The sequence below is a fragment of the Diceros bicornis genome, chromosome 17, assembly GCF_020826845.1.
Source record: "Diceros bicornis minor isolate mBicDic1 chromosome 17, mDicBic1.mat.cur, whole genome shotgun sequence".
In the NCBI taxonomy this organism is placed as follows: Eukaryota; Metazoa; Chordata; class Mammalia; order Perissodactyla; family Rhinocerotidae; genus Diceros; species Diceros bicornis.
In genome coordinates this window covers 4,664,023-4,685,269 of record NC_080756.1, presented here as the reverse complement: position 1 = coordinate 4,685,269, position 21,247 = coordinate 4,664,023, and the positions used below count along the sequence as shown (strand labels likewise).

General features: G+C 41.9%; 1 protein-coding gene across 2 annotated transcripts; it reads right to left on the bottom strand.

The window, feature by feature from the left end:
* Nucleotides 1-1,626: 1,626 nt before the first annotated feature.
* Nucleotides 1,627-9,068, bottom strand: LLPH (LLP homolog, long-term synaptic facilitation factor). 2 transcript variants are annotated; one of them, XM_058557705.1, is made up of 3 exons: nt 9,006-9,068; nt 6,985-7,196; nt 1,627-1,839 (listed from the first exon to the last, which is right to left on the bottom strand). In XM_058557705.1, exons 2-3 carry the CDS (start codon nt 7,187-7,189, stop codon nt 1,670-1,672), a joined length of 375 nt encoding a protein of 124 aa, XP_058413688.1. In that variant the 5' UTR covers nt 7,190-7,196; nt 9,006-9,068; the 3' UTR covers nt 1,627-1,669. The 2 variants fall into 2 exon arrangements, with proteins under 2 accessions (XP_058413688.1, XP_058413687.1); XM_058557704.1 differs by lacking the exon at nt 9,006-9,068 and adding an exon at nt 8,447-8,947.
* Between the last annotated feature and the right edge of the window lie 12,179 nt (nt 9,069-21,247).

Sequence of the window (21,247 nt, the reverse complement as noted above, 5' to 3'; positions counted from 1 at the left end):
TAAAATAATTTTAATATTTTACTGGCATTAAATTGTATAGGTTCAAATCTCCTAAATGATTTGGGTCATGTCCTATTTATCTCTATATTGTGCCCCAACCTAGCAGCGTGCCTGGCAAAAAATTCGTGACCTAATTCTCCCAGTTCTCACTTTGACTTGGTTCTCCTCTGCAGTTACAGTCTCCTTTGAGCAGATGTCCATGAGGACAGACACCTGTCTTGTTCCTTCTGTCCTAGCACCTGGAGAGCCCTTGGCACACAGTAAGCCCTCAATAACGATTTGTTGCTCCAGTGACATTATGGTGGCTGATATGATTATAGTGAATTTTCAGAGGGAAAGCTAAGTTTAGACTGCTTAACTAAAAGTAAACTTAGAGTGAAATTAGTAAACTGTTATTTGACTCAAATCATTTCATTATACCAGCATTTCCAACAGTATATTCTGTTCCTCAGAATACTAGTTTCAAAGAGTCAAAGTTAAACAGGTTTCTTTATTGCTTGATCTCTATAAGACTACACTAAGCTAATACTTTTTGTGAATCTTCAAGTATGTGGCATTTCCCAAATTGAAGTGACCACAAAATATATGTTTTCACCATGCACCTGGAAAAACTGATTCTGAGGAACATACTCTGGGAAATACTGCATTATGTTAGGCTACATAATATAAAAACTGAAGAACAGGGGCTGGCCCGATGGCGTAGTTGTTGAGTTCTCACGCTCCGCTTCGCTGGCCCAAGGGTTCGCAGATTCGGATCCCGGGCTCGGACCAACACACCACTTATCAAGCCATGCTGTGGCGGCATCTTATATAAAGTAGAGGAAGATGGGCACAGATGTTATCCCAGGGCCAGTCTTCCTCAGCAAAAAGAGGAGGATTGGCAAAGGACGTTAGCTCAGGACTAATCTTCCTCACAAAAAGAAACCCAAAAAACAAAAACTGAAGAACATTAAACTAGTTCCCAGGATGTTGTAATCTTCTAAAAACATGGAGCACCCTGATTTGTACATGTTAATATTCTATCAAAAATTTAAGATTTTTTTAAAAAGTTAACTGAAGAATTAGTCTTCTCTACTACTGGAAAACAAAGTATTTATGAAAGAAAAGATCTTCAAGATCTACACACAAAATATCTTTTATTCTGAATTATACAAAATAGAAACTCCAAACAAGTATTGCTTATAAGATCCACTAACATTATATTTTAAAACATTACATAATAGTTTTCTTTAAATAAGAGTTAGCTCAAATTCGTCAGAATAGTATCATTTATCTTTACTAAGAACAATTACAACCACGTTAATACTTGGTAGAATTCTGATGTCTGATAATCCCTCCATACTAGACAGCATCCAATTAAATCATCAGTATAATTTTCATTCATCACCGAAAATATTTTATTCAAGCTCCCAAAACAAATCTGAGGCATTGTGTTGGGTCTGAATTGAAGAAAAGGCCAAGTTAAAATATGGAAACAAAGTTTTCATTCGGTAGAAGCTGAAATCAACCTAGACATTCTAATCAAAGATCTGCCCCCATAGATGTTAGCTCAGAGCCCGTCTTCCTCAGCAAAAAGAGGAGGATTAGCAGGGATGTTAGCTCAGGGCTGATCTTCCTCACAAAAAAAAAAAATCTGCCCCCATGGGGCATTTTCCAAGTTCTTAAGAGTCTACCAGGCCAGCCCCTTCGCAGCCTTCGCTTTGCTTTTCCCCCTCCCTTTCTCTCGCTTTGCCTTCAGCCGTTTCCTCTGCCGCTGGTTCATCCATATGGGGTACTGTCCATGCTGGTCTAGAAGAGTCTTTTTGTTTCTCTTAGTATCAGTCTCCATTTTCATGTCATCTGAATAAAAAATGAAAAAAACTATCAATACTCACGAATGAAAAAACAACCCTGTGAAAAAGTGCATTAATGCAATGAGATCATCAGAACCAAAAGTGGTCTGAACCTACAAAAGAAAACAATCCCTTATTTGTGGAACACTCTTCGACTAACACTGAGATCCCCCCCCAGCACATTCAACAGAATCACACACATGCTGCCGTGTATTACTACAACCATAAAAGATATGTGTGAGGAACTAGAGACATCATCTATCTGGTCACTGAGAAACTTTCTAACGAATGTTGTCATGATGGCCCTGGAACAGTAAAGGTTACACAGGAAACAGGATGTATGGCTTTGAGTTACTGCATCAGGGATAAGTGTACGGTTCCGAGCACACATGGGTTATAAGAACACTTCTCAAATTAAGTCCTTTCTTGAGCTACACAAAATAGTCGAGCCATTAAGAAGTGCACCCACACTTCTAATGGACAGGCCTTGGAAGTAAATGAGCTGACAAGGAATGATGGCCACTTCCAGTGCAGTGAACTTGGAAGAGGTGGCGCAGTGAGCAGCAGGCTTGTGATGACAGAGATGGGCAGACGACAGAAGAAAGACCTGGATGTATCCTAGGGCTGCCACACTTTTCCATCCAGGTGACACCCACAGATCCAGTTCTACTACAGGAGACTTGGCAGGAAGCTCAGGGCAACCACGCGGTGGTGCATCCATCACCAACCTTACCTACGGTGCAGAATGTCCCTCCTTGGGAACTTTCCAGGGTATACAAGGTCCTCCATGATCTCTGCTACCTGACATTACAGTAGTCATTTATCTGGTTTACTTTCTGTCTCCTCGAAATACAATGTAAATCCCATCAGGATAGAGGCTATTTCTCTGATATTCATCATTTCCAAAGTAGAGGTATACTTCATTTTACTGTGCTTTGCTTTACTGCGTTTTAAAAACAACGCCCTCCAGCAGCAAAAAGATTACAACTTGCTGAAGGCTGACGATGATTAGCATTTTTTAGCAATAAATGTTTTTTAATTAAGGTATATACATTGGTTTTTTTTTTTTTACAAACATAACGCTACTGCACACTTAACAGACTACAATATAATGAAAACTTTTTTTCCTCCTGGAGGAAGATTTGTCGAACTAACACTGGTTGCCAATCTTTCTCTTTTTGCTTGAGGAAGATTTGCCCTGAGCTAACATCTGTGCCAGTCTTCCTCTATTTTACATGCAGCCGCCACAGCATGGCTGACAAGTGGTGTAAGTACAGGCCTGGCATCCGAACCCGTGACTCCAGGCCGCTGAAGCAGAGCATGCTGAACTCAAACCACTAGGCCACGGGGCCAGCCCCTAAACATAACTTTTATATGCACTGGGGAACCAGAAAATTTGTGGGACTCACTTTATTTCAATATTTGCTTTACAGCAGTGGTCTGGAACCAAACCCACACTATCTCTGAGGTGTGCCTATACCTAGAACAGTGCCTGGTACCTATGTGGTATATATCAGCCATGCAATAACCACATGTTGAATGATTATTTTAGGTGCTGTTCTAGGTTCTAGGGATATAGTGGTCCAAATAAGCTTCTTGCTCTCATGGAGTTTACAATGTTCTGTTGAGGGAGAAGAACAAAGCAAACTTCAGCCTGTGGTAAGCAGCTTTTTGAAGAGGTACTGGAAACAGACTAAGTGGGACCTGGTAGACTCTGGTGAGCACATGGAGAGACAATGAGGTATTTTAAGCATAAGACTGACATCATCTGATTTATATTCTAAAAAGATCACCCTGGTTGATAGGTCAAAAATGAATGAGAAAGGAACAAGAGCTGGAGAGAGAAGTGAAAAGGCTAATCTCGTGGTTCAGGCAAGAGATGGCGGTCATTTACGGTGAAAGCATAAGAGCCGGAGGAAAATGGATCGATTCCTGACGTATTTTAGAGATACTCAAGAAGATGTGCTAATGACTCAGATGTGGGGATAAAGGAAAGAGCGATCAAGGATAACTACTAGGTTTGTGACTTAAGAACCTGGGTGGGTACTTGAAGGAGTAGAAAGAGGAGAAACATGAAGTTGAAGGTAGAGATGAGGAACCATACTGAAAATAGGTAGATGACTAAATGGGGCGACTCCCCCACCCTCAGTTCCATCCCCACTTAGCTCCTGAAATACTGCAAACATCTGGGCAGCCAGACATTCCCCCAGGCCGGAGATGAGAGAAGTCCTCTCCGAGGATGATGAGAGAAGACAAAAGACCTAACAGGTTCTGCTGTAGGAGCTCTCCCACAACAAAACCCCCTGGGACCAATCCAGTCATTCTACAAGTCTAGCATTGATCAGCCCTCCCCACACCGTGTCCCCTCCCCCCTAAGCTTCCAATCACCATTCTAGTGCCTTAACAACCACCACTGATCACCAGACACTGGAGAAAAGCCTCTAACAATAAAGAGAGAAACAAAAATAAAGCAATGGAAAGGAGGAGGAGAACCCAAGAGGAAAGAAGACAATGCATCAAGTAGATTAAAACGTCTAAAACAAATTGTAATTAATACCCTTAGGGAGATCAGAGAATATATATCCATTAAGAACCTCAGTCTATAAAAAAGGAACAATAAAAGAAAAAAAACTTTTGGAAATTAAAAATATGACAGCAAAACTAAACAACACAACTAGATGATAAAGTTGAGAAAATCAGAAAGTATAACAAAAGAAAATAAATAGAAAACAGAGAGAAAAGAAAATTAAGAGGATAAATCCAAGAGACTCAAGAGTGAATGGGCATCCAGTATCCAGAATAAATAAAAAACTCCTACAGCTCAAAAACAGAAAGATAAACAATCCAATTAAAAAATGGGCAAAGGACTTGAACAGATCTTTCTCCAAAGATGATATACGAATGGCCAACAAGCATACAAAAAGATGCTCAACATCACCAGTCACTGGGGAAATGCAAATCAAAACCATAATGAGATACCACTTCACACCCACTAGGATGGGGCAATAATCAAAAAATGGAAAACAACAACTACTGGTGAGGATGTGAAAAAAACTGGAACCCTTGTACACTGCTGGTGGGAAAGCAGAATGGTAAGTGATACAAACAAGAGTAAACACAGCATTCTCATATGACCCAGCAATTCCACAGATAAGTATACACCCCACAATACTGAAAACAGGCATTCAAACAAAAACTTGTACACAAATGTTCACAGCAGCACTATTCACAAGAACCACAAGGTGGAAGCAACCCAAATTTCCACCAACCAATGAACGGATAAATACATAAAATGGGCTACTGTTCAGCTTTAAAAAGGAGAAAAGTACTGATACATGCTGTAATGTGGATGAACCTCAAAAACATTATGCTCGGTGAAAAGACTCAGACACAAAAGGCCACGTATCGTAAGATTCCATTTATGTGAAACATCCAGAATAGGTAAATCCACCGAGACAGAAAGCACATTAGTGATTGCCAGATGCTGGGAGGACAGATGAAGAGCGAGAGAACCCTTAACGGGTACAGGGTTTCCTTTTAGGGTGATGAAAATGTTTTGGAAATAGAGGTGATGTTTGGACAACACCACGAATGTACTAAATGCTACTGAACTGTACACTTTAAAGTGGTTAATTTTATTTTATGTGAGTTTTACCTCAAGGGCAAGAGCCAACAGGCAGGGGTGGTGTGCATGTGAGGAAACAGTCACAGCAAGGGTTAAGAAGTTTCACGGAGGACAGCTGAAATAAAGCAGCAGATCGGGGGAAATATGAGATCAAGGGTGGGATTCTTCTTCCTTTCTTTTTGAGATAGGACATCCCAGACACATTTATGCTGCTGTGAATGACCCAGTGGAGAAGAGAGTACTAAGAGGGATGCAGGAGTACAGCTCTTGAGAATGTAGAACACAGGTGGAGAAAATGGCCTTTGAGAGAGCATTAATGAGAGAACAGACTATACAGTCCTCCCTTGGTATCTGGGGGACTGGTTCCAGGACCCCCTCGGATACCAAAATTTGCAGATGCTCAAGTCTCTTACACAAAATGGGGTAGTATTTGCATATAACCTATGCACATCCCCCTGTATAGTTTAATTCATCTCTACATGACTTATAATACCTAATACAATGTAAATGCTGTGTAAATAGTTGTCATACTGTATTGTCTAGGGAATAATGACAAGAAAAAAAGGTCTGTACACGTTCAGTACAGACCCAACCATCATAGGCCTTTCCATCTGCGGTTGGTTGAACCCGAGGATGGCGAACCTGCGATTACCAAGGGCTGACTGTATATTCAAATTCCTATAGACTTGGATAGTGAGAAGATGAGGGTATTTCTGTGGATTGCCCTTATTTTTCAAAGAAGTTAAAGCAAACAGCTTTTTGTAATTTTTATTCGTAGCGGATGGGAGAGGGGTAGAATGGGAAGAGAAAATAGGAAAGGACTGTTTTGAAGAATGGGAAAGGAAACTTCTAGGATTGGAAGGTTGAGGAATACTGCTCTCCTCCTTGGCCACTGGACACCACATAAATATACTTTTATTTTAAGAGCCTGGCTATTGTGAGTGCTTCATTCAGCTTGCTGCCAAGAGGTGTATTAGAATGTGAAAACCAGTGAGTTTTTTCCCATGCTGAAACTAGTATTACATACAGCCTCCAACTTTAGACTATGATTAAGAGACAGAGGTACCTAGAATCTGTCCAAATCAAATACAGAGAAATTGTGATTTTCAGGATAATAATATAAGGGCGCAGGACTCTTAGAATGGGAACTAGATCTTGCAAAGGGTAAAATGAAGAAAGACCTCCTTCCATCCTGTGTAGTCCCTGAATAAATTGTGTACCCTTCCAACGGGGGTGTCTAGATTTGTCTACTCCTGTATGTCTGTTTCTGAGACACGTAGGCTACTGTATAAGCACCAAAGGCCCACTCTGAATAATCCAAAACATGCCCATTCACATGAAGCGGCTTTCAAGTGGTTCAGCATAGACCGTGTAGTAGCACTATAAGTCTTCAGAGAATGATGTGGGCACCGCAGGAGGGTTGTGGGGAAACACGTGTGGGAACAAGTGGAGGACAGTCACAAAGGGACAGAGTCACAAAAGGAAATTCAATTATTTTTTTAAAAAAAGCAAAACACATAAACTCACCGTTTTCGTCGTTCACCACACACTGGGTTTTCTCTTGACGCTGCCTGGGTGCCACGACAGTCGCCACCTCTTGAACGTCTTTCATTAAAACATCACTGTTGACTTTAAGAATACTTTTAAGTCGGCTGAGCTCCTTCGGGGCATTCTTTTTTCTCTTTTCAGCACGCATCTTCCTTTTCCACTTACTCCGTAAGCTTTTAGCCATATTTTACCTGGAAAGTTAACAAAAATACATATTCAAAAGCAAATATTCACTATAAAAAAAAAAAAGCAAATCCTTAAAAAACCAAGTCAAAAGGTATCTCTACAAAACACGAACAAATGGAAGGTAAAACTCTTCACAATTTATGATGGCATACTGTGCAAATTCTGTGAGGATCAACACAGCACATGCAGCCATTCAATAACAATTAAGAACACCAAATCAAGCCCCCGGTCACCGGCGAACTACAAGTCAAGCCAATTCTGAAAGCTCCTGGAGTTTCCATACAAGATGCAAAAATCTGGGGCCAGCCCTGTGGCGCAAGTGGTTAAGTGCGCGAGCTCCTCTGCGGCGGCCCGGGTTTCGCAGGTTCAGATCCCCGGGGCGCACCGACGCACTGCTTGTCAGGCCACGCTCAGGGTGGCGTCCCATATAAAGTAGAGGAAGATGGGCACAGATGTTAGCCCAGGGCCAGTCTTCCTCAGCAAAAAAAAAAGAGGAGGACTGGCATTGGATGTTAGCTCAGGGCTGGTCCTCCTCATAAAAAAAAAAGGATGCAGAAATTTAATTTCCCCCAAAATGCAAACAGCATCATCACCTTACATTTATCCAACAATTGACAAATTTAAAAATGTTTTTATAAATATCTCTTTTAACTGAATCTTGATTTCCTCCAAACCTATACAACACCCCAGCCCAATCTTCCTCTTATCCACCCCTTCAAGTTAATCTAGCTATTTTAAACTTGTTTATTTCCACTCTTGCTTTCTCTCCACCACTCAGCCTCAGCCCTAAATCTTCCATAATGTGGTTAGTGTGAGCTTTTAAAAACTTACAGCGTATCAGTGCCTTTCTTGGAATTCTTTAACGATTTCCCACCTCCTACATTCAAGATCTACCAGGTTGTGACCTGGCCTCTACCTCCTTCAACTCTATCTCATTTTATGCTCCACCCCATCCCCAAATACCAATTACATCTGAAACAACTCCAACCAATGACAACTTTGGGACAGTGCAGGCACGTGATGAGGGGTGGGAATAAAACGATTACAGGGATTATCGAGTTTAAAGGGAAACTTTTGGCAGTGATTTACATCATCTTGACTGTGCTGAGATATTTACGTCTGTATACATATATCAAAACTCACGTTACACACTTTAAACGTGTGCAGTTTGTGTTAATTATACGTCAATAAAGCAGTTAAATAAATCATTAAGACATGGAAAAAGAATAAAGTCCCAACTGTGTCCACTCAGTACCTGTACGGCTGCCGTTCCTGTCTGGGAAGTGATCTCCGCGAGGCTTGCTCCACCACCCCAGGACCTCGGACAGGGCGTCTCTGACCCCGTACGCGCCCCTTTCTAGTCTCCACCACACCAGCCTCTCCTTTCCTTTCTAACACGCGTTACAGTCTGAGATTGCTGAGGCTATTCCGTCATCCCTGGCCGGGGGCTCCACGGAGGAGGGCTGCGCAGGTCGCGGTCACCGCGGGGCCCCAGCGCACAGCGCTCTGCACACAGGAGGCTGCATCAACGTTTGCGGGATGGAGGACCAGCAGTCACACTCACTCTGTCCCCCCGTCCGCACAACCCCAGCCCGCGAGGGGCAGGGACGGAGGCGGCGGTAAACCAACCCGAGGGCCGCGCTGACCGGGCGCAATGACCAGAGCGGCCTCCGCTCGCACCGCGCAGGGACCTCGCCCTCGGGCCGGGCGCACGCTCGCCCAGAGACGGACGACGCTGGAGACGAGCCTCTCCAGCGGCGGCCGGGTCGAGCCCCGGGCCCCACGCCCACCACACCCGGAGGCACAGAACCCACCTCAGACAGCCCGGCTCACCGACGCACGCGGGGCACGCCGACCGGAAGCCGCGCACTTCCACCTTCCGGGCAGCCCTCTACTGCCCCGCCCCCGGCGGGCGCGCTGCACGCCGGGAGCCCCCAGAGGAGAGGCGGGTCCTCCGGGTCCAGCGCACGCGCGGTTTCTGCCCCCAAGGCGAGCGCGGCCCCGGTGCGTGGCTCTCCCACGTGGGTTCCGAAGTCGGAGTTGGAGCATGCGGAGAATGCGGATGGACGCTCGGGCGCCAGCTAGGCCGCGTGCCGGGCGTGGGTGGGGTGGCCCCGAGACCCCAACCCAGGAGTGATGCTGGCCAGGTGCCCCTGCCTGGCAGGTGGGGAGCGCGGAGCCCCTGAGATCTCACGGCCGCCTCCCCGTTCGCAGCACTCACGGATTTCCCGGGACTGCATGATCCCGGATCACGCGTTTTTCTAGAAGCCGAAATGAGATTATCTTGCTTTGCAGCCCTTAAATTTTCCCATTCCAGGGGTGGTTTCAAGGATGTATACGTATGTCAAAACTTATCACACTGCACACTTTAAATATGTGCACTTTATGTCAGTTTTACCTCAAAGTTGTTACCAAAAACAAAAACCCCTTTGCCATCCCAAAGACAAGTTTGGACTTGGGTAAAATGATCAGACTAATTCAGTTTAACCGATGTTTGCCTGGCTGATCACTTAATGCATACCAGACACAACGCTAAGCCTAGGGCAGTTGTCTTAGGTGATGGTCACACTGGTCACAAACACCACCAGTTCTTTCATGATTATTTTACATCTGCTCCTGACAGCACAGGCTTTGGAACCAGACAGGTCTGTGTCCTATTTTTGGTGCCGACACGTCCTTGTGAGTGAGGAGAGTAATTACCATCTCAGAGCCTGGGTTTCCTCACCCACAGCTGATACAACCTAACTGATCCCAGGTAGGCGATAAGGCTTCAACAAATGGTAGCTCTTACCATTTTCACATAATAATTTCAAACGTGCACGGTACTATTTCTAAGCAGTATTTTCCATAGATTTACAACACATACCAAAAACCAGGAAATGAATTGTCTTTAATGATGTCCTAGTAACTTCCTATCTGATTGCTAGTGAGGGAGAGTTCTGAGACAATTTGTGGGACAACTGACACAACCTGAGACAATCTGAAACCTTTTTTCTTTAAATTTGTGTCCTTAAAGAAACCCTGCATCATATGGAAATTACTAAATTCAGAATACAGCAAGTTTTTTTTAAACAGAGGCTGAAAAAAGCTCATAAGGTGGTTTATAAAAAAGAAGCATGCTTGAGAAACATGCTTTCTTTAAGTAGATTAAGTTCTTATAGAGCAAGAGAATTTCTTTTTTACAAGTTAATCATATATTAGATCTTGGCTGCCTCTCCCCAAAATACATGTTCACGTTGCATTTTAGAGAATGCTCACTTTCAGATAGTCCAAATTGACTGCATCTTGCTTAACATAGCAGGCCAAGACTTTTGAATAGACACTTGGCACCAGAAAAGAGAAAAAAAAAGTATCTATTATGAAAATGTCATGGTGTTAAATATATGCCATAATTCTGCATTACTAATGCTTTAAAAAGCTGAATCAAACGCTGCGGTGGAGAGGGAAAAAAAAACAACTTATGTTTCTCACCAGTTTGTATAAAAGCAGTTCTGACAGAATAGTTAAATGGCCTTGGTATATTCAAAAATCCTTAATTCATTCCCTCACTCATACATTTGAGTATGTGCTCTGTGATAGGCACTATGCTGGGTATACAAAGATGATGGACACTAAACTATCATCTTCAAGAAACCTTAACCCCTGATGGAGGGACAAGCCTTAAGGGTCAAACTGGACACTGCCTCAGCTCCCTCACTGAGCCCTATGGGACTGAAGACACAATACCTGCCAGGAAGCAAACTGGTTCCCCATCTCAAAGGCATGCTATGTTATGGGCACCAGCCAGTGGGGCCTCTGCAGTCAGGCCTCTCCCGAGGAACCCGTGATCTGAAACTTAGTAAGGACTAGGAAGACTTCTGGGATTCAGATGGTGACCCCATGTTGCCCAGGACCTAGATGATGGGGACTTCAGGAGAAAGCTCTACAAAGATGAACAAGCAAAAAAGCTGAGTTTCCAGCTGCTCCAAAAAGGCCCGCTGGCTGCTGACACCATTAATCCCCAGAAGTGCATCAAGTGGACTGAAGGCAGGTGTGAGGCCTTCAGAGAAGACACAAAGGCAGGCAGACAGGGCCCAGTGCACCTGTCTCCCCAAGTTACATTCACTGAAAACAGTTCTCAGATTCTGCTCTCTCCTCGCTTTCCTCCTACCTCTCTGGCTGTACTCTGTATCTTGCACGTGGAGCTGCCCGTCACTCTGTCCAAGTCCAGCTAGTTGTACTTTTTTAATATTTCTGGAGGCTGCATATTGTCACCTTTACTTGATATAAAAGATTGAAGTTGCATGTGCCCAGCAATTCTGCTTCTAGGTATACTCCCTGTCTCAGCAAACTCGCCTATCTGTGCACACTGGGACACATGGGGATGTACACAGCAGGACTGACTGTGATAGCAGAAAAGGAGGAACCATATAAAACTCATTGACTGAAGAATGTGTGAATAACGATGGTTTATTTATAAAATATACCCTACATCAGTGGTTTTCAAGCTTCTTGGTCTTGTGATCTCTTTATACTCTTAGAAATTACAATATTTGTCATATTGGAAATTTTGAAAATTTGCCATTTTAAAAAGATAAATTACATGTATACATTATATTTATTTAAAAAACTATATTTCCCAAACCAAAAAAATAATTTTCTGAAAAGAACGGCATTGTTTTAAATTTTTAAAATGTCAAATCTGCTTCTGCTTATTTAGCATCCTTAGTTCCAATTCAGTACATTCTGCCTTTAGATGACAATAGTAATATTATTAATAGCAGCTGACATTAACTAACAGTTTATATAATATATCCATCTCATTTAATCCTTATAATAGCCCAATAAAGTAGGTATTATTATTCTCATCGTCAAGATGAGGGAAAAGACCTAAAGAAGGAAGCATAAGCAAATTGCCAAAAGTCACATAATCAGTAAGCTGCATGGCAAGGATTCCAATTTAAATGCTTCTATCCACTATGCTACATTAAACTTGAGTACAGCCTCATGCAATTGGGTGTTCACCAAATAACTGATAATGATCTAGCCAAATTTACATCTAAAATTCACCAGAGGTTAAATCTATACTACTAATTTGTTTAAACTTAATAGCTGGGAAGTGATGCTTAGTGAGTGTTACGGGCTGATGAGCTGTATCCCTCACTCATACGATAAAGTCTGTCTTAGTCTGTCCAGGCTGTCATAACAAAATACTAGAGACTGGGTAGTTCATTAACAACAGAAAATTATTTCTCACAGTTCTGGAGGCTGGGAAGTCCAAGATCAAGGTGCTAGTTGATTCGGCGTCTAGTTAAAGTCCCTCCTCCTGGTTCATGGACTGGTCTTTTTGCTGTCACCTCATGTGGCAGAAAGGGAGAAGGATCTCTGTGGTCTCTTTTTATAAGAGCACCAAACCTATTCAGCAGAGCGCCATCCTGATGATCTAAGCACATCCCAAAAGTCCTACCTCCTCATACCATCACATTGGGCATTAGGTTTCAACATATGAATTTTGGAGGGACACAAACATTCAAACCACTGCAAAGTTCTAACCCCTAGTACCTCAGCATGCGACTGTATTTGGAAACAGGGTTGTGAAAGAGGTAATTAAGGTAAAATGAGGTCATTACGGTGGGCGCTAATCCAATATGACTGGTATCCTTATAAGAAGAGGAAATTTAGACACAGACAAGTCCAGGGAGAAGACCATGTGAAGACACAGGGAAAAGATGACTATCCACTAGCCAAGAGACACCTCAGAAGAAACCAACCCTGTGACACCTTGATCTCAGACTCCTAGCCTCCAGGACTGTGAGAAAATAAATTTCTGTTTAAGCCACCCAGTCTGTGGTACTCTGTTATGGCACCCTAGCAAACTAAACAGTGAGGGAATTTGCCAAAGTTCCACTGGCCACTGGTACACTGCTATAATTTAAAAATGAAACCTGTGCTTAAAAAGCTAATAATGTCAAATTTTATGTCAAAAATCTGACTTTCAGACTTTTAATTTTTAATATATCATTTTATAATGAAATGTCATTAACATTTTAATATAAATTTAATACTGAATAATTCTCTGTGGAATTTATCTTTTATACTTTTTCCTTTCCAAATAAGATTAAAATCTAGTAAAAGGAGATTTATACTTTATAATGGTAAGGACACAAGTACTTTAAAATCAAAATCAAATCTAATGTTACTTAATTAAGGAAAAATTTAGATAAAATCACTAGACAAAGATAAATTGACATTCTTAATCTAATTTACTCATGAAATTATTTATTTATTTATTTATTGGTGAGGAAGATTAGCCCTGAGCTAACATCTGTTGCCAATCCTCCTCTTCTTGCTGAGGAAGACTGGCCCTGGGCTCACATCTGTGCCCATCTTCCTCTACTTTATATGTGGGACCCTGCCACAGTATGGCTTGATATGCAGTATACAGGTCCGTGCCTGGGACCCGAACCCATGAACCTGGGGCCACCAAAGTGGAGCATGCAAACTTAACCACTATGCCACCGGGCCAGCCCCTCATGAAATTTTTTTTGTGTATGTGAGGAAGATCAGCCCTGAGCTAACAATTGCCAATCCTCCTCTTTTTGCTGAGGAAGACTGGCCCTGGGCTAACATCCATGCCCATCTTCCTCCACTTTATATGGGACGCCGCCACAGCATGGCTTGCCAAGTGGTGCGTCGGTGTGCGCCCGGGATCCGAACTAGCGAACCCCAGGCCACCAAAGCGGAGCGTGCGCACTTAACCGCTTGCGCCACCGGGCGGGCCCCTCATGAAATTATTTTTGAATTGCAAATGAACAATCAGATGGCAAATTTAGGACTGAAAAATAGAATTTTGATATCTCTTATTTGAGATTCTAAATCAAGGATTTAGACCATAAAGAACAGTAAGATTTACATTATAATTATATAATCCAGTAATTATATTATATATTTAATATAATATTATATATTACATATAATTATATTATAATTAGTATTATATAATAGTAATGATACCGGTTTAAGACAAGGTTGACATAAGGGAAGCCATATTGTAGAAAAAAAAAACTCTGTTGTAACTTTGAATGACCTCTGACAAACCAACCCAGCTGGATACGCACCCTCCAGGAGCTCTAACTGCTCTGTAGATTTTACGACCCCTGCTTGTGCACATTACCTCCCAACTGTGATAAGATGATAACCTCGTTTTTTTTTGAGTTCCTCAGGAATGTGATGACCCCCGAACAGAGAATCTATGCTGATAGCCATCATCAGTGAAAACTAAAAGATCTGGTGTGGCACTCCCAGTCTGTAACACCAGAAGGTCAACATTCCTAACCCCCTCCCCAATAACACAATGGCCTATATAACTGCTGTAAGATTTCATGCCCCCTTAAGATGGTTCTTTTGGACATGAGTCGGCCATTTTCCCTCTTGCTAGCAAGCTGTAATAATCGTCCTTTTTCTCCTACCACATTGCCTCTTGACTATTGGCATGTCTTGCAGCGAGCAGAAGGCCCCACGCTGGGTGGTAACAATTTGGCACCCCAGATGGGACATTAAGTCCTGCTCGTTGCCAGCCGACCTCGGACGGGCAGCCTGTTGGCTAAGTCCCTAGCAGCCGCTGAGGCGCTGTCTCTGGGGATCTGCCCTACCTGCTCTCCCGTGCCGACGCTGGCTGCCTCCTAACACTGATGTGGTAGGAAGAGATGGCTACATCTGGTGGGTCAACGGGCTCACATCTGGAGTAGAGTAAGTCACCTTGGGGGTCCACCGCTGAGAACTTTCCTTCCCCTCTATCTGGGGTCCCCTCTTTGAGAAGGGGGGCCACCTGGTAAATAGGGCGCCCCTGCCAGAGTGAGAAGAATAGGACTTCACCCAGAATCTAGGAACCAGTGTCTAGTTTGTGTCTGTAAAGAGCTCCAAGATCAGACATCTTTTGCATTTGGGTGAGTGACCATGTTAAAATGCGCCTGTGCCTAAAATTGTCTACTATCTGGTCAGGATTGTGGGTTAGAGGCCCCACTGGTGAGATCTGGTTGCTGGGTTAAAGTCCCAAGGCTAGGATAGTGGGAGACAATATAAAGGTTACAGCTGCTGGAGCACTCAAAAATATCGGGTTAGAGTCCCGAACTCTTGGGTAGGGTCCAAGAGTACCCTGGGTTAGAGCCCCAGAGATTGGATTTCTGTATCTGGTCATGTTTGTCTATGTTGGACTGTGTTGTTAAAATTGGCTGCTTGGGGACTGAGTTTTTCGGTGACCGTAACAAACTGCCTTTTAGACTAATCTTATGAGAGTCTTCCGACTCTGAAGAAAAGAGGCACTGTTCCCTCTTGTCCTTCGGGATGCTCCCAGGTGACTGGGGACTTTACAGAGGTGTCGGGGTGTCTGCCCATGACGTGCAACGGCCTCATAGGGACCCCTCCAGAAGAACATATCTTACTGGGCCCTCATTGGTCATGGTGAGGCAATCGGCAGCCGCAGCTTGTCCGGAGCTTAAATCACCTGACCTTTGTGGGTGCCGGGACACATAAGGGAAAGAAGCGACCCCTTGATTATTCTTGGGGGAGCTGCTCCCGCTAGCTCACTATCAGACCTTGTTTGTTGCGGCCACCTTGATAGACGCCCCCCCTAAAAGGGAGATAACTGTAAAAAGCTGGCAAAATAACCCGGGATGATTTAAAATTACAGTGGCCACTTTGGGCTCTTTTTGAGCCTCCAAACCAAGGAACAAGGAAAAATCTTTAATCTTTAATCTTGAAAGAGTCGAGGGCTCCACCTTTCCACCAAAAGTTTCCAAAAGGTGTAAATGCTTACCGAGAACAGCAGAATCTTACCAAGCTTGTTTTGTGTCCTGAAGGCTTGGCTTGATAATTGTCAGGTTGTGGGGGGAACCCCAAAATACGGTCAGACGAAAATAGGGTGCACCTCATTCTGCGGTCAGAGATAGTCAGACAAAAATGCGGGTCGTACTCCTGTTTGTGGCTAAGAGTCCTACCAAACTGCCGTCCACCTCAGGGGAATTACATTGGCTATTTGAAGGAAGCCTTGGCTGGGCCTTCATTGTAAGGGTCTTGATTTTAGGGATGCTTTAAATTTTCACAATCTGATTCTAGCTGCAACATAAACATACTTTTGACCAGTCGTGTCTAAATTCTGAAACAATGGGAGGCCCTAATTCTATCCCCACCTGAAACGCCTTAGGCTGCATTCTCCTGAATTGGGTGACTTTCAGCTACAGGTAAGCAGTAGAAGCTACTGAACATTCATTGATTTATTGATCCTTCTCCTCCCAGAAACAGTCGCTATTTTCCCTTGTTTCTGTTTTTTTGTGTCATTTGTCATAAAGGAAAACCCATAGAGCAAGATGCAGACAGCTCCACAAGCCTGTTGTCTGGGCGGGCCACAGTAGACTTTGCTGCAGGGCCCCGCCTGTGGAGTATGTGCATAAGGTGGAAGCTGTTGCTAACAGGGCATCTTGGAAGCCAAAAGAGCCGCAATATTGGTGGGCATGGGTCCAGCAGTTAAAAGCCATTAGGGCGTTTGCCAGCTCCAGAAGTCTCCTGTGAAAGGGTAAGTTGGGTCATAGAACGGGGTAGATGACACAGGTCCCCCGCCAACTTCAAGAAAATGTCCGTGCGACGACAAGGCACTCTGTAAAGCACACACAGTCCCCAACCCTGCGGCATCGCCCCCCTAGGTATTAGTCTGGCTCCAAGAGACCCAAAGCATAGCTAAAGCTGTTAACGTGCATATAAGATGAGGTTTTTTTTCCCTCTTTTTGTCTTGTTCTATGTCTTGAGAACTTGGCTTTGTGACCTCTTTGGTCATGAGGGGTCCCAGGCCATCGGGGACCTTTGTTGTCTCAATCTGTGTTATTGGTTGGTGCACTGCCGCCTGTGCAGTGAAGGCCTTGGCTTTCTTGGGCTGGTTTTTTTTTTTTTTTGGAGTGAAATTTCTGGATCTTGTGAGGGCTACTCTTTTTGCATTCTCTTTTGGGGATACCTCGTGTCCACAGTTAAGCCATAAATGCTTGTAGATATTGGGATATTAAAAACTGACAGATATCCCCCAGAAACTCCATCTTGGGAAAAACCTGAGTGGCTTCTCTGTGCTTTTATGATGTAGTTGGACAGGTACATCAACCTATAATGTCTTTTCAGTTACAACCCAATTTCTGAGAAATTAAGAGCAAATGTCCTTAAAAAAATCCTTTTAAGACTGGAAAAGCAGCTCTAGAGGCAGTTTAGATTCCACCCAGTTCCTTTCTCTCAAGAAGGGTTATCGCCTCACCCCTCTCTGGGAAGTGTTATCTAGCTCATCACCAATTTCTAAGACTGAAGAAAAAACAAAAAAAGTAAAAAGGCAAAAAAACGGCCACAGGAGCGCGCCTGGCCAAAAATCTAGCATCTCAAGTGTCTTCACAAATATTAGTAAAAAAGGCTTAAAACAAAAATTTGGATTCATAATTGGGAAGCCTTGTACCTGATTCATGGCAGTAACAGCTGTGCAGTCTCTGTGTGTGTGTCTATATGTATGTTACCTATGTGTGATGTTTTACCTCCAGATGGTATGGTCAAAATTAAGAGTTCTATTCAATTCACTTGAAGTAAGCGCTTACAAAAATTATTTCTAAATGCAGTTAACCCAAATGTCTTTCAAGTTAACATGATATAAATTAATCTTTGGTAAATAAAACCTGGTTTAAGTTTGTTGGCTTGATTGACAATTGTTGGAAACAAATGATTTAGATAGATAAAAATAAGTAAGAGTTTTTGGGTACAATAATTATGTTTTGTGGTCTGGTCTGTTATGTTTTGGAAAAACAGCTTCCAAAATTCCTTTTGGTAACTTAAAACTAGAGTTTTTGATAAAAGTTCATTGAGTATCTGGGTCATTTTCAAACAAAATAAAATACTGAAGCATTATTGCTAAACATATCTAAGTTTATCTACTTTTGGTTTATTTGAGAAAAACTAAAAGGTGTTTTGGGTCTATTAGTAAACATGTCTTGTGTTTTGTTTTTTTTTTTATAATTTTATTTATTTTTTCCCCCAAAGCCCCAGTAGATAGTTGTATGTCATAGCTGCACATCCTTCTAGTTGCTGTATGTGGGACGCGGCCTCAGCATGGCCGGAGAAGCGGTGCGTGGGTGCGCGCCTGGGATCCGAACCTGGGTCACCAGCAGCGGAGCGCGCACACTTAACCGCTAAGCCACGGGGCTGGCCCAATGTCTTGTGTTTTATTAAAAGATTGTACTATAAAGTAACATGTTTCCAGAAATTATGAAAAATGTTGCCAATAAATTGCCAAGAAATACATTTCCCAAGCTACAGAATGCTAATATAAAAGACAGTTTATAACTGCTTACTTAGTTTTTACTTAAAAGTCAGAGTCTAAAAGGATTAAAAAAAAAATTCTAATATGTAACTAAAGCTACTAAAAATTAATAAGGAAAACAGCTCTGTATACAAAGAAAGTAAGATGTGTATAGTGAAGAAGGTACAAAGAACGGAAATATTTTGGTTGGTTAAGAAAGATAAATTTGTCTCTAAGTACTAGAAAGGAAAAAAGGAAAGCATGAGACAAATTCTGAATGTAAAAAGAAAGTTATAGAAGGTTTGTGGAAGAGGAATTCTGGAAAAAGTTTTATGCACGGTCAAGTTGGCTGAGATTAAAGTAAATCCAATTAAGTAAATGAGTTTTAACATCAGAAGCTGGTACAAAATTAAAATTTGGTCTTCTTTCTCTTAAAAGGATAATTTTCTTGAACTTGATAAAGAGGCTATAAAATGCTTTTCTTTACCTTTGAGTCTACCTAAAAGACAGAAAAACTGTTAAAATAATTTCCTGTGTTCAAAGGACTGAGGTCTCTCTATTAAGGTTTTTTTTTTTTTTTGACTATTTTAACTCTCTGTTTGCCCTTGACTGTTTAAATGGATAACTGAGCATTGTTTTGCAGTGAGCATTATTTCCTATTTGATCAAGTGTTTTAAAACCTTTTGATATTTTTTTGACAAGCTCCCCAAAATTCATATCTTAAATAAAGTCTTTCGACTTTTTCTTTGAGAATTTTCAGAGGGCCCCTGGAACTTCTCAAAGAAATTTGCTCTCTTCCTATAAGGAGGAAGATACTAAACTTATTAGGCTTATTCGGTATGTTAAATTACATGGGAAGCATTGTCAAATAAGTGATAAACCTTCTTAGGTGACATTGTGTGGGTAAATGTTAATGATATAGGTGCTTTAAAAATGTATAACACTACTGAAATTCTGATCTGTCCTGGTTATCAGTCTGGTTCTGGTTATTATTTTAAAGTATTATATGTCACAAAATTAACCAAATTTTTTTGTCACTTGCCATTTTGGGGTCTTGTTGTTTACAGACAGTTAATGTTTGATGCTTTTGCAAAATATGTTTCATCTTCAGAAAAATTCATGGAAAGGACTCTGACACTTACTCTAGGATACAGGTTTCTCATAAACTTTCAGATTATAAAACTGAACTGGGTAAGACATAACAGAACTCTGACAGAGAAACTGCAGACTTCATGAAACTGCTAACAGGAGATTAAGATCAAGAATCAATCACACTGGACTGGATGAACTGATGGGGATGATTACAATTTTTATGACTTTTAATTGAAATATGCTGATTTTTTAAATATTTTGGTTTTTTAGATTGAAGGAAAACTTTTTCTCTTTTCTCCTGAGATAGCTATGACTTATGGCAATTTGGTATATTATACCTTTGTAAGCAGAATTGAAACATTTATCTTTTTCTCCCTACCTGATCGCTCCAGGATTTGGAAACTCTTAGTGAGTGAGCATTGTTTTCAGGGCAATATAGTTATTTGCATAAGTTCAATAAGAATCTGTTCTCCTTATAGCAGGACACAATTGGAAACACTGGTTATATTACTAAAGCTTTGACTGGAATGGGACAAGACAGCTTCTGAGAGACAAAGATTGGACTTTATGGAATAAAGCCACATGGAAGTATTGGCCTGGCACCTTATGTTTAGTGTTCCAAGCAGCATTTACTGGATAAGTAAGGAATGTCACTTATCTGGCAGGTGTAAGAAACCTCGAAATATTTTGGGGGACCTCGAGAAGAGAGAAATTCACCCAAACCTGTAGGTATTGCAGACAAAGGCTGATGACAAAGTCCTTGGCTTGCCTTTCCTGGCCTCGAGAGGCCTTTGAAGTCCAATCTGAGATTCCTTATAAAGGGTTCCAGCAAAGCAGATTTAAAAGAGCCTATATGATCAATGGCTATTCTTGCTGTACTTATGTAAGTAATTGGGCCAAGTTTATTTCATTTTGCAAACCATTTAGTTTAATTTGGCTATCTTTGATAAAATGAGGGTGATTTTAGAGAGAAAAATTATGTTTCAATAGAAACTATAGTACACGTTCTTGGATATTAGGTTCTAGTTCTGATAACTAACAGGAGATTAAGATCAAGAATCAATTACACTGGACTGGATGAACTGATGGGGATGATTACAATTTTTATGACTTTTATTTGAAATATGCTGATTTTTTTTTGAGTTCTGTGTTTTATGTGTTAGCAGGACTGGATCCTGAATTCTTCTAGTATCTTTAAATATCTGGCTACAAATCTCCAAACTAATGTTTTCAATTTTTTTTCCATCACTTTCATTTGGAATCACTGAGAACTGAACCTGCCCTTTTTCTACAGCCTTGCAAACTGAAGCTGGTGGACTAATATAAACTTAAGAGAGATTCATGTCTGTTGCTAGTGTAAGCCACTCGGAAAGGTACCTGAATACCCGATGACATCATCAGGGACATTTAAGCTGCAAAAGATGCTTTGACGCTGATATCCAGAAATCTTCTTGACTGGCTGTCCCCTGGACTCAGAAACTGGTTTATAATTTGCTCCCACCATTAACTTTGTTTTTCTTTTTGTCTTATTAATTACCCAGTTGCTTGCTTCTACAATGTAAGCCTAAATTTGATGAGCCTACCTGCATCACTGTCTTACTAAGAGACTGGTTCAATAAGATGGAACAACAGGACATCCCTCAAGATTGAGGGGTTAAACAGCAAAGG